The sequence below is a fragment of the Pelodiscus sinensis genome, chromosome 13 (assembly GCF_052426305.1).
Source record: "Pelodiscus sinensis isolate ZL-2025 chromosome 13, ASM5242630v1, whole genome shotgun sequence".
NCBI classification, from domain to species: domain Eukaryota; kingdom Metazoa; phylum Chordata; order Testudines; family Trionychidae; genus Pelodiscus; species Pelodiscus sinensis.
The window spans coordinates 8,483,777-8,496,208 of NC_143064.1; the positions used below are offsets into that span (position 1 = coordinate 8,483,777).

Consider the following 12,432-nt stretch of genomic DNA (forward strand, 5'->3'; position numbering starts at 1 on the left):
TATATGCAAGCTCAAAAATTAATATATACATATAGATATGGAAGAAAGAGACCAATATAAAGAATGAGAAAAAGATGATGTGTTTGAAACTTGTTTTAACTCCAGTGCTCATGTTGCCAACTCGATGTCACAAGTCTCGCAATATTTGGTGGTTTCTTTAAAGCCCCAGATTCACTAGTTCTCTTAAAGCCCAAGCACCTGGTGTCATGTGAAAAAAGTTTGACTCTAATCTTTCATTAAAAATAATAAATTCCTTGCCCTCGTGGCTGCATAACAAAGCTTGAAAACAAGAATCCTAAAGACTTTGAAGGCTAATAAAAAGAATCCTAACTGTATTTAGTTTTAAAATCATGCAATTTTAAGACAACCTAAAAGTTTATGGTGCCTGACTCAGGACTACTGAATGCGTGTGGCAGGCAAAACTAAGCACTGTTAGTTATATTAGGATTTGAATTCATCATACTGATGTTTAATAATGTTGACCTTAACAATCAGTATCTGGTGTTAGTACTCTTCTTTTCTATTGCCTACTAATGGTTCTTATCTGCTTCTTTTGACTATCCAGTCTTTGGGTGCTTATGACTATTTATTTTTCCTGTTACATTCCAACTCGGCTTTCCCTTTGATATTTTTATTCCCTCTGCCTCTTCTCTTCCCCCTCCCTCCCATTTTTTCCTTCCCCTTCCTCCCGCCGTCCTTCTCTCCTATTTATTTTAGTTCTGGACACCCAACACTCTACTCTGGTCATCTGAAGAAGTGGACTGTGCCCATGAAAGCTCATGATACCATCTACATATTTTGTTAGTCTTTAAAGTGCTACTAGATTATTTGTAGTTTTTTAAGTTTAATCAGAAAATAATAACTAGAGTGAAGTGATGTAAATGACCTTATCTATGTGTATACCCAAGAGCAAAAGCAAAGGACCAAAGGAACCAGCAATCACAAAATAAATCCCCAACGGATATGGCAGACACATGGTGTGCCTGGTTCTCCTCTTCACAATGACTGAACAAATGCTTGTTAATTGTAACAGAGTTGAGGGCCATAAAATTGTCCACTTCCTCAAGCACAGCAGAATGCCTCCAGGGCACTAAACATTCTATCTAAAGTCATGATAAACAGGGACCATATTTTCATAGTGGCCGCAGTCCATCTTTTAAATCTCCATGCATGGCCAGTCATTTTGGGGCAACGATCCAGCAGGACCAAAACTTCTCATTTGCATGCACAGATTTGCATAACCTGGTCATGCAGAGGTCCATGAGCACGATGTGCTGCACAAAATTCATTTCTTCGTATAACTCCAAGTTGTGTGGCGTGCAAAATCTTGAGCGCCCAAAAACTTGGTCATGCCCTGTTGGTGGATGGATTTACAGGCTGGGGCAACATTGAAAAATTGGCTCCGCATAACCATCAGAAGCAAGCACCCAAAAAGGCAATTTGCCTACCCAGGGGGTCAACACCATTATCACCATCTACAGAGCTATTAGCATGGGACCTCATGGAGCAGAAATGAAATTATTTCACGCTGATCACAATTGCTGGCGGCGGCTAGGGAAGGTTCATAAATTGACAGGCACCCCCAAATAATCGTAAGCCTCCACATCAATAGTATAAAGATTATAACAGAGCCCTTCTCTGCAGTCATTCCACACAAAAAAAGGTTATGAGTTTCACAGGTGTGTTCTGTCAGTTCTGATTAAGCTTAAGCTAAACCAGTTATCTATAACCTTGGATTAGAAAGAGTTTTATTGCCAATGGCAGGGAGCATTCCATTCAGGGTGCATATCAATGGAAAAACACACATGGCAAAGCCAGTAGTCCTTACACAGTCATAATAACATTAAATCAAGTGGCGTGTTGCCTAAGTAAGGACCGTTGGCTTTGGCCCATGATGGACATTCTAAATAGCAGCAGGAAGTCATTCCTGTCTGCAGCATAGCTTCATGCTTTCTCTCCCTCTGCAATTGATTGTTCATTTTTATAACACACAGACTGTTTTAAGATTATTATCTATACTCACTGCTGAAGTGACTTGCGTTTATTATTTACCCATAATAAAGGAAGCTAATTATACATGCAGACTGTTCACTACACAGGCTATAAAGCAAAGCAGCCAGAGCCACAAATTCACCACATAACTTTTTTCATCTGGGGGACACCAGCCATTCCATAAATAGAAACAAATGGCTCACATCAGTTGTATTTAAAACTATACCAAAAGATTCTAAGGAAACCCTGCCTTCATTGAGATCAATGGCAAAACTCCCATTGACATAAACAGGGCTTCTTGGTTGAACTTAGCAAAAAATCCAATCAACGGTGTAAGCCTCCTGTTCCACTACAGAGAGATCCTCCATATTAACGCTGCACTTCAAAGTGTGCTTATTGCCTCATTGTTATTGTAATAGAGAGCAAAATGAATAAATGTATTTGCCTTCACACGACCATTATTTCTTTTATATGCAATTATTTACTTGCCAAACACCACTAGTGACAAATTACAATATAGTATGAAGCTATCTACATCAGCAGATTTCTTAACTCAAGGTAAAAATAAACAGAAACATCTGTAAAGGAATCTTGTACAAAGCTATGTTTATTAACAAATACATTTTCTAATAAAACGCCATCTGCAAGCAACCCTTAACTTCCACTTGATATAAATAGGCCTTTTTACTGTTTTCAGATGCAGTTCCCAGAAAAATTATTCTAAACTCTACTGCAAAACACATCAGTCTTTGTTGCTGCCTGGAATGTTAATAAATAACATCAAGTTTTTAAATAGTCAAACAAATTATTGGCTCAAAATAATTATTCCAATAGGAAAAGCTGACCTTTTTCAATAAAGCGGCTTAAGAATGTATCATTCTTTATTTCCGGTATAAAAATATTAGCAAATAGGGAAGAAATCTTGGGGAGAACAGGAAGCCATGAAGCCTAGTTTGAATTTTGTTCATACATATACTACAAACCTATCTTGCAATGGTTACCGTTTTAGAGCATCTCTGAATAAGAAATTTATTATATCAGTGCAAATGCTTCAGTTAGTATCAATGGACTACAGCTGTACTTTAAGTGTTCAGGCCAGAAATAAGAGCTAATTATAACTTTAATCACAGAACTGTTGTAATAGACCCACAACACAAAACTTAACAATTTAAGTTCTTGGTGCCAGGAACTGACATTGAATCCCAATGTTAAGTGCTATTGAAAAATGCATGAAGGCTTGACTTAGAATACATTTTCAAAAGTGTTTTTTCAGCGTTTAAACCACATAAATTCCATTAAAGTCAACTGGAATTGAGCAACAAAAATGCACCCCTTATTGTTAACAGATCTGTACCAGTAGAATTAAAAGGGTCAAGGCATTTCCAAGTTTGTTTTAGATGTTTTTCTCCTTTGGCAGAGTGCATAACAGGATTCTGTACGACAGATTAATTCTGAAATAAATCTGCAAAACTGTGAACAATGCAGCTGAAAACAGATAATAGTAGATTTCTGTGGCAATCCAAGAATTTGGCCCATTATAGGGTATTCCCTGTAAGTCGCCCTGGGATACATCCATTCCGCATTAAAATTGTTGACACTTGTAGGGATTGATGCCTTATCAGTCCTCCCATTCCTCACTCTTAAGTCCCGCAAAAAAAAAAAAAAAAAAAAACCACACACCACAATTTGTGCAAATGGAAGTCAGCTGGGTGGAAAAAAAGCCCCCACTTTAAGTTGTTTTGCTATAACTCCAAGTTTTTTGGAATGTATTTTGGACTTATAGCGAGGACGGCCTGTATTGCCAGGGGTAGCCCACCAACGTTAGTGTTCTATAATATTATTTTAAAACTCAATGTATTACTACTTACTAGAGTTGTCACGATAATCCTTACCAAAAGAAAATGTAACTGTGCATTTTCTAGGCAAGGGGTGTCATTCAAATCATCATTTCAGGAACTGAAGCTTCATATTCAAAGAAACGGATATACACTGTGTTAAATACTCATCAGATGAGACCCGTTAAGATTCTAAAAAAAAGTAGACTAAGAAGATGACTTACCTCACCAGCTTGAGGGATAGTAAGCTTTGGTAGTTTATTCTTAGAACTGGGTGCATTAGCTTTTCCTTCCAACAGTGTTCCGAATGTTTGATTTCCATATCCACTCTCAATTTCTATTGGAGGTTTCAGTTCAGGTGAGTCATTAGGTACTTGGTCCTGACCATCCATAGGCCTTACATAAGCTGTAGGCTTTTGCTGGACCATACTAGTTTTACAGTGCAGTCCAGGTGGAAAACTCTGGGTTGAGAGACCATTGTTTGCAGATAACAAAGATGTGGAAGGAAGTGGAGATCCAGAACCATGCCCTACAAACTCAAGTTCTACAGGTGACTTTGAATGACTGTTTTCTTTATAAGAATGTTCTCCAGTTGTTGCTTTGGAATGATTATGTCTCCGTGAATGTGAAGATGATGCAGCAGGGTTTGCTTCCTCTGCTCCTCCATTTTTATGTTGGTCACTCTGACAGCCATAGAGATCTTCGTATCTGCCCTGTGGCTGGTCATGTGAAGAGCTATGCTTTGTCCTACTCTGTTGACCACCAGATTGGCTTGACTGTGCACCGTTCGAGTTGTGACCACTACGTGACCAGTCTGTTCTGGATTTCCTGCTGCTCTGGTGACTATGTAGCAAAGCAGAATTTGATGACAGTGAAGAAGGTGGGGGCATTGACGTTGACGAGTGGCCACTGATCTGGTGAGACGGGATCATCCTGTTTCTCTGTTCTGGAAAAAAGCTCTGCTCATTTTTGTCAATGGGAGTCTGTGGTACAGAATTCTTTGGGATTCCTACAAGGTGGCTCTGGTTGGAATGGTTGGTTAACAAGTCCTTCATTTCATCATAGTTTCCCAACGTGTTCTGGACACGGTTAGCAAGGGCATCACCTTTATTTGTCTAAAATACCAAAAAGACATAGGAAAAAGATTGAGTAAATTCCTGGTTGTTGAGTTACTGTTTGGAATGGTTGTCTTAGAAGACGGTGGCAAATGTTAGCTACTTAATGGTGTCATGCTGACATTTAATTTAATTTCAATTACATTTTGCATATGTTATGGAAGGAAAACTCATCAATAACTGTGTTCAAAGGACCTTTGGAACAGGCATGCATGAGTAACATTTGTATACTGCTTCCTTTTTTCTTAAATAAGTTCTCAGAAAAATATTTAAATTACATCAGTTATGGATGTTATGAGCAACATAGTCTTGTTTTATGTCAGATAAATTGGACTTATACAATTTATGTTCCACAAAATGTGAATGCCCAATTGCTGGTTATTAAGAATTTGAATTAAAATCAAGCATTTTATTTAAATATGCTATTGCTGTAAACCAGATTAAAACTACAATAAATATAATGAGCTAAATTCATTCCATGTGTAACTTCAGTGATTCCCTTACAGAGGGCTCAGTTTGGCCCAATGTACCTAATATTTGAGATATAGAAAACATATTTCAATGGGTGAATTAACTGCTTACTATAAGTGATGTTCTGGTTTTTATATTCTAAAGCACCAGGATGCCTCTGTTGGTTAAGGGTGTGGTGTGTTTGCAACTTGGTCACTCACACTGGTTTTCTTTAAATCGCAGCACTTATTAAATAAGTTCATCTGATTCCTCTTACATTTTACAGCTATTCTTTTTCCTTCTGAAGTGCTTTTTACTCTATGGGTAAGCGAGCTCAAAGTTTATAATTGATATTCTGCTAATTTCATTTTGCTTTTTGCTTTTGAAAAAGTCATTCAACATATAGCGAACAAACACAATCCTCATATAACCCTTTAAGTTCTGCTGAAATAATCAGCTCTGCATTACAACAGCCCATTCCCATACACACTTGTTAGTCAAGAGGTAAGAATCACTGTTTTCACAACTATAGTTCATGTCCATGTATATCCTAAACTTCTGCAATCTGGAAGAAGATTTGAAGCTACAGTATATGAGAGGTAGGGTCTTAATACTCCATATAATTCCTCTCAAAGAGTGTTCATACTTCAAGTTAAGTCCTCCTTTCCTCCCAAATGTTGAGCAAAAGACAGAACATTTAAGCATGGATTCCTTTTCCTGCTTAAATTGTCAATGTTCAACTAGTCCATAGATGAGAGAAATATTGCAAAACGATTTTTTTTGCTTGGTACTTCTAACATAAAACACTGGGGAAAATGATAATAAATGCTGATTTTCTTTGGCTCACTCGCAAGGATTGTACTGTATATTTCCACTGCACTGAGGCAGCAATTTAAAAGTGAACTGTTCAGTGTTCTCATCTGTGTAAGTGCTTCTAACCGGTTAATAGCTACAGTTTATAGTTACAGTTGCACAAGACTAGGAATCACTTTTATTCACTAGAAGTCCCTCGATTGGTCATTTTGGTGGCAAAAATTATATTCAAGCTAAGCCAAGAATAACCTCTTTGTATATGAGCAGTTTCCTTCAAATGAGTTGCACAATGTGCCATTTGGGCAGCAGCCAAAACCAGATTCTCTGTTCAACCCCCCAAATTAAAACAAGGAGATTCCATTGTGCTTAAGGGCACAGCAGGAATTATGATGCAAGCCTTAAACACTTACATACTTGTTCTGTTTCCTCCTTCCATACCAAACTTTTTAACTCTTTAAGACACAGCCCACGTGATCGCTGAGTATCTAGATCATTCAGAACCACTCACTTTCATCCATGGTTTGGTTACATTTTCAATTTACATTGAACTGACTGTTTATAAAGTAAAGGAGAAAAGTAAAAAGAGTACCAGGAACACAGTATTGCCCTGTAACATTTTAATATCACCGCAGCACATAAAAGAGCTTCTTCTCTAAGCCTTTACGGAGAGACTCAATATTTTAATTTTAAGGCTGGATTTTCAATCATTTTTACTGTTAGAGGTATCTGGCTCTTGGGGTTTTTTTTTAAACATGCCACCTAATGCTCAATGTCATTTTACTTAACACTAGCTCTCTGTTTTATGCAAAATGTTCATGTCCTATGGGATGAAAGGCAGTTCATAAATGTGAGGTATCATTGTTTGTAGTCATTTTCTGGGAGTATTAATAAAAAAAGCTTTTCTGAAAAGCAGAAAGATAATTAATTTAAACCTCATGAGCCTATTTTAAAACTCTCCCAGGCCCTGCTTACTGAAGCCAGTGGAAGGAATATCGATAGCTTCAATGGGCTTTGAATCAGGCCCTCAGATCATAAATATCTTTGCAAATGAAGAGAGCTGTAGCTTGAAATACAGTTAAACACAAATAGAAAATGCAAAACCTGAATTCTCCTCATTGTGTGACCTCATTGAAGTCAAGGAAGGGCACTGTGTGCAATTCAGGGCAGAAGCTAGATTTAAGTCTTGACGTAGATCAGTAATATTTTTATTTTCTTGCTCAACACATTTAGCATTCTTATTGAAAAGCAGGGGATTTCGGGCAAGTCTTGCCACAAGCACTACAGAATTGAAATGAACTATTTCTGGCCATTATATGTCACTTTCAGGTTGGTGACAGTTTTTTAACTCCTTCCTCTTGATAATCCATCCTCTCATTAATACAGGAAATGCACACATTGCCATGTTTGCCTTTAAAAAAAAAATAAGAAATAGAAATCTATTCAAAGGCTAATTTGCTCACTAGCTATTGCATTATGGGTCTACAAAGAGCACAACTAATGCATTCAGACATATAGGCCCAATTAATATGTTTTTGTGACAATTTTTGTGAAATCTTGAGGCTTTATAATTCATCCATTTTCTAATGCCTTTCAGCATAACCTCTATGGACTAGAAGGTGAGATATTTTATGCTATTCTTGAATATAGTGAAAGGGATATATCTTAAAAAGATTTAATAGTCTCCAAAGATTCATGGAAAAGCAAATTCCAAGGCAAATCCTCCAAAAAACTACTCATCAGGGAGTTCATCTATGAAATACCAATTATACCCCAACCTATTTATTAATGCAAAACATTAAAGGGTGTCACTAGTAAAACTGCAACCTCTGCCAGGAAAATTCCTGCACTGCTGATTTAAGCATCTGCAGACATGAGACCTCAGGCTGGGATCTGGTCAGCTCTGACAAATTAAACAGTACCAGTGTTTGAAAGGGAGACCTCTAGCAAGCTCACATGATCCATAACAGGCAATAGGTACTGCTCATACCTCTTTGTTCATGCTGCCCAAAACTGTGGTAGACAGCACAATATTTTTTAAAGTGCTTCTTTCTGCGTGAGACTGGAACATAAAGAGAACCTCTTATACACATACTAAAAATTACACACACACACACACACACACACACACACACACACACACACACACACACACACACATATGGTCCTCTGAAAAGTAGGTAAGAGACACAATAAAGAGGCAGGTGATTAGTTAGACACTCTATAAGCATACAGTACAATTAACAACAGAGAGATACTCTATAATGTTAAACTATATTTATGTTGCATTTTTGCCTACTAATCCACACTCTCTGGACTATTTTTGTTTGCTGTGTTGTTGGTCTCAGGGCAAGACCAACTTCTACTGGTGAAGCGACAAGGAGTCCTGTGGCACCTCATACACTAACAGATGTCTTGGAGCATAAGCTTCCATGGGCAAAGACCCATTTTTCGTGGGCAAAGAAGTGGGTCTGTGCCCATGAAGCTTATGCTTCAATACATCTGTTAGTCTATAAGGTGCCACAGGACTCCTTGTCGCTTTTGCAGATTCAGACTAACATGGCTACCCCTCTGATCCCTTCTACTGGTGAATGAGACAAGTTTTGAGCTTCACAGAGCTCACCTTCAGGATATTTTAAGCCAGGACTGAAGAAAATTCTGTGGAGCTCAAAAACGTAGCTCCTTCACCAACAGAAGTTGGTCAGTTCAAGGTATTACCTCTCTGATGTGGCCTCTCTGGAATATTTTTAACATTCTAAACTGCAGAAGAGCTGCAAATATCTCCCAGATGTTGGCTATTTATCTGTTTTCTCGTCTTCATACAAAGAAGCACTGATAGTAGCCCCATCCATATCTCCCCATTTTGGTTTTAATGCTGCAGTGATTGGGGGTGGGGGGGGGGGGAAGGGAGAGTACGTCCTACAACAAGGAACCACTGAAATGGAGAGCAATGGAGGGAGATGTTTTCTATATTTTAAGTGCTCGTCTCCTTACCTCCACTTCCCCTCATGGTCCTTTGGAAATTCATGATCCAGATCTATAACTGATGTAAATCAGCCTAGCTCCATTAACTGTGTTGACTTTGCTAATTGAGGCTCTGACCCTGTGCTTGGTAGGTCACTCCACTTGCCCTTGACAGATACCTTCTCTTTCCCCTTCCTCTGCAACCCTAGGCTACGTCTACACTGCAGAGTTTTTGCACAAATATAGCCGGTTTTGCACAAAAACATCCGGAGCATCCACACTACAAGCGCGTTTTCGCGCAAAAAAAGTACAGTAGATCATCAGAAGAGAGGGCTTTTTTCGTAAGAGTTATTCCTCTTTCTACAAGTAATAACCCTTTTTGCCCAAGAGCTCTTGCGCAAAAAAGGCATGTGTGAATGGACAATAAGGGTTTCTTGTGCAAGAAAACCCTATCGGAAAAAGCACAGGTGCTCTGATGGCTATTCTGTGAATGGCAATCAGAGCTTTCTTGAGCAAGAGCATCCGTGGCAGTGTGGATGCTCTCTTGCGCAAAACACATCTCTTGCGCAAAACACATCTCTTGCGCAAAAGCACATGGTAGTGTGGAAGCGCTCTTGCGCAAGAACTTTTTGAGGAAGATCTCTTCTGCAAAAGGTTCTTGTGCAACAAGCCTGCAGTGTAGACATAGCCGCAGTTGAGGGTCTACCTTCTTCTTGCTGCCCAGCTTTATTTACGTTCGACAAATGTCACTTCCAATTTTGCTTATTGATACAGGAGACTGGACCGCATTCTGATCTCAGAGTAAATTTGGAGTAACTCCAGATTGAATTACTTCACATTTGCATCACTGCCACTGAAATCACATTTTGGTCTGACTGGAAAAGAAACAAATCTACTCCCAAATCCCCCTTGCTTCCTGTGCAATCACAATAAACGTACATAGTACCATCAAATACAGATTCCAGTATGTCAAAATATTGGAAAGTAAGTCCAAATATCCTCTTTTGATACTACTGTCATTGCTAACTACCAAAACAGACCAAGTGGGTGAACATTGAACTATTCTTTTTGCACACACACACAGGGCTAATTATCATTCACACCAATCATTCATTGCACCTGGCAGTGTAAACAGGCTTTAAAGGGGACATAAGGTACATTTATACTCACTTTAAATGCCAATTTACACTACCCTGTCATAAGCATGATTTAGGCTCAGAGTTCACTTTCTGCACTTCCTTTGTACCATCACCATCCTTTGTCTTTAAAGCCAGATTTACTCCCCACCCATTTGCCATCAGTTAAATTTCCACTCTCATTAACCGAACCTGGATTGGGCCCTTACTAACACAATCCTACCAAGAAAATATCAGGGTACCTCTTTGATTTTAATTCCTCCTCATGTAAAAATCAAGACAAAATGGGTGAAGTATATTATATATAAAATTAATATTAATAACATATATCACATATACTGCCTTAATTTTCCTTGCTTCTCTATATTTAAAACAGATTAAAACTATTATTTTTGTGTATTTCTATCAATTTATTTACACCTATTTTTACACTGATTTCTATGCTGTTCTAAGAAAGTATAATTATAAAGGACAGTATTTTCAAGAGTTCACCTTGTAAAACAGGTGATGATAGGTATTTTTAAAAGTAGTATATTTATTTGTATGGACTATTATAGAAAACGCATAGATTTTCAAATGCAGATACTGTGTAGTCAGTTGTCCTAATCTGATCAAGTGGACATAAAATGAATAGACACATTTATAAATGTAAAACATATATTTCTGAGGGAATAGTATATATTAAGAATGGTTTTGATGTAATTTTAATTCTCATGAAAGAAAATTCTGTCTTATTTTGTTTGCTCAGTTAATCTTGGGTAAACTGTCCACCCAATGCAATGCTTCAAAATGAACGGGGAGAAAAAAAACAAAAAAAACCCAAAAATTAAATCTCAATAATAATGAGAATATATTTTCAGATCACTCATTCAAAAACACTCTCATTGCTGAAGAAATCAGTGTTTATAGGACCCTGTTATTTGATAGAAAGTGTTATTTAAATTAAACATACAATACAGCCTCAGTGAAAAACTGCTCCCACAAATTATATGAGGTCGGTAAGCATTTTCATAAAGCTTCAATCTCTTACATACACTCTTCCATAAAACTTTATTTAAAATCTGGAGTTATTTCTTTACATTTGGAAATTATTTCAAAGAGCCATCAATATGTTGTCTGATTTTTCATTAGGCTTCTATTTAATCCGATACACTCCAATACTGTGTCGCCTTATCAATCTTTAAAGCGTAGTTAATTCAGTGGGAGCAAACGACCAAGTCTAAAAACGTTTCCAAGAGGAGTAACTGTGACACTGAATCTCCAGATGAGCTTGAGAATGGTATGGCTGGCCACTGGTGGGCCCGTCTGACCTTAAGCTCTATGACGCTGTAAAGCCTTTTTTGCTTTGCTTCGTTATATCAAATGCTGTGAAATGTGCTGTTCCTTCTTCAATTAAATGATGTAATATATCAATAATGTCTACACACAAATAATTGAGGCTGAAAAAGCACTGAATCACATTGTTATATTTTGGGAAAACGTTCCCCACACACTTGTATGTTCTTGGTAGATTAATGTCACAACACTTGGCTTTTCCACTCATGAGCAGAACATTTTATATAGAGAGGCCTACATTCTACAAATTTGTATGCATATGCTAAACTTTAAGGAGAAGAATAGAAACAAATTAAGCACATGTTTAATTGGCAGTATTGGGGCCATCTTTGTTATCTCTCATGAACATAATCTGTGCATATTTTGGGAGTAGTTAGAAATGATCCACCAAGGTCATTGGAAACATTTTGAGCACTTCTATTAAAATGAGCCATTGTACATTCAACCCACCTTAGAACTCTGTGGTGACTTTTTAAAAAAAATGTGAGACATTCATGTCAGATCTTTGTAATCCACGTCCCATTTCTGGAATAGCTATTAAACATCGAATTCATCTTCAATAAACCAAGAGTTATGAAATACAAAAGGAAAAGATTAACTAGCTGCTGCAAATCAAAAGTACGTAGTAGGGTTGTTAGATATCGGTTAATTGAATAGTCAAGTAATCGCATTAATTCCTGTCAGTTACTCGACTATTCCATAGTCCCCAGGAGCGGGAGCAGCAGCCAGAGTCCTCTACCACCTGCACTGCTGCCTCTGTATCAGAGGCAGCAGCGCAGGGTGCCAGGTGGGAGC

The 12,432-nt window shown here is 37.8% G+C and overlaps 1 protein-coding gene across 4 annotated transcripts in view; it reads right to left on the reverse strand.

The window, feature by feature from the left end:
• The window catches only part of AFF2 (ALF transcription elongation factor 2), a 463,868-nt gene that overhangs the window by 325,294 nt on the left and 126,142 nt on the right, over positions 1-12,432 (reverse strand). For all 4 annotated transcript variants that reach the window (XM_075941078.2, XM_075941079.2, XM_075941077.2 and 1 more), the window contains one exon: positions 4,052-4,942. In XM_075941078.2, coding sequence (XP_075797193.2) covers positions 4,052-4,942 — 891 coding nt within the window. The remainder of the gene's footprint in view (positions 1-4,051; positions 4,943-12,432) is intronic.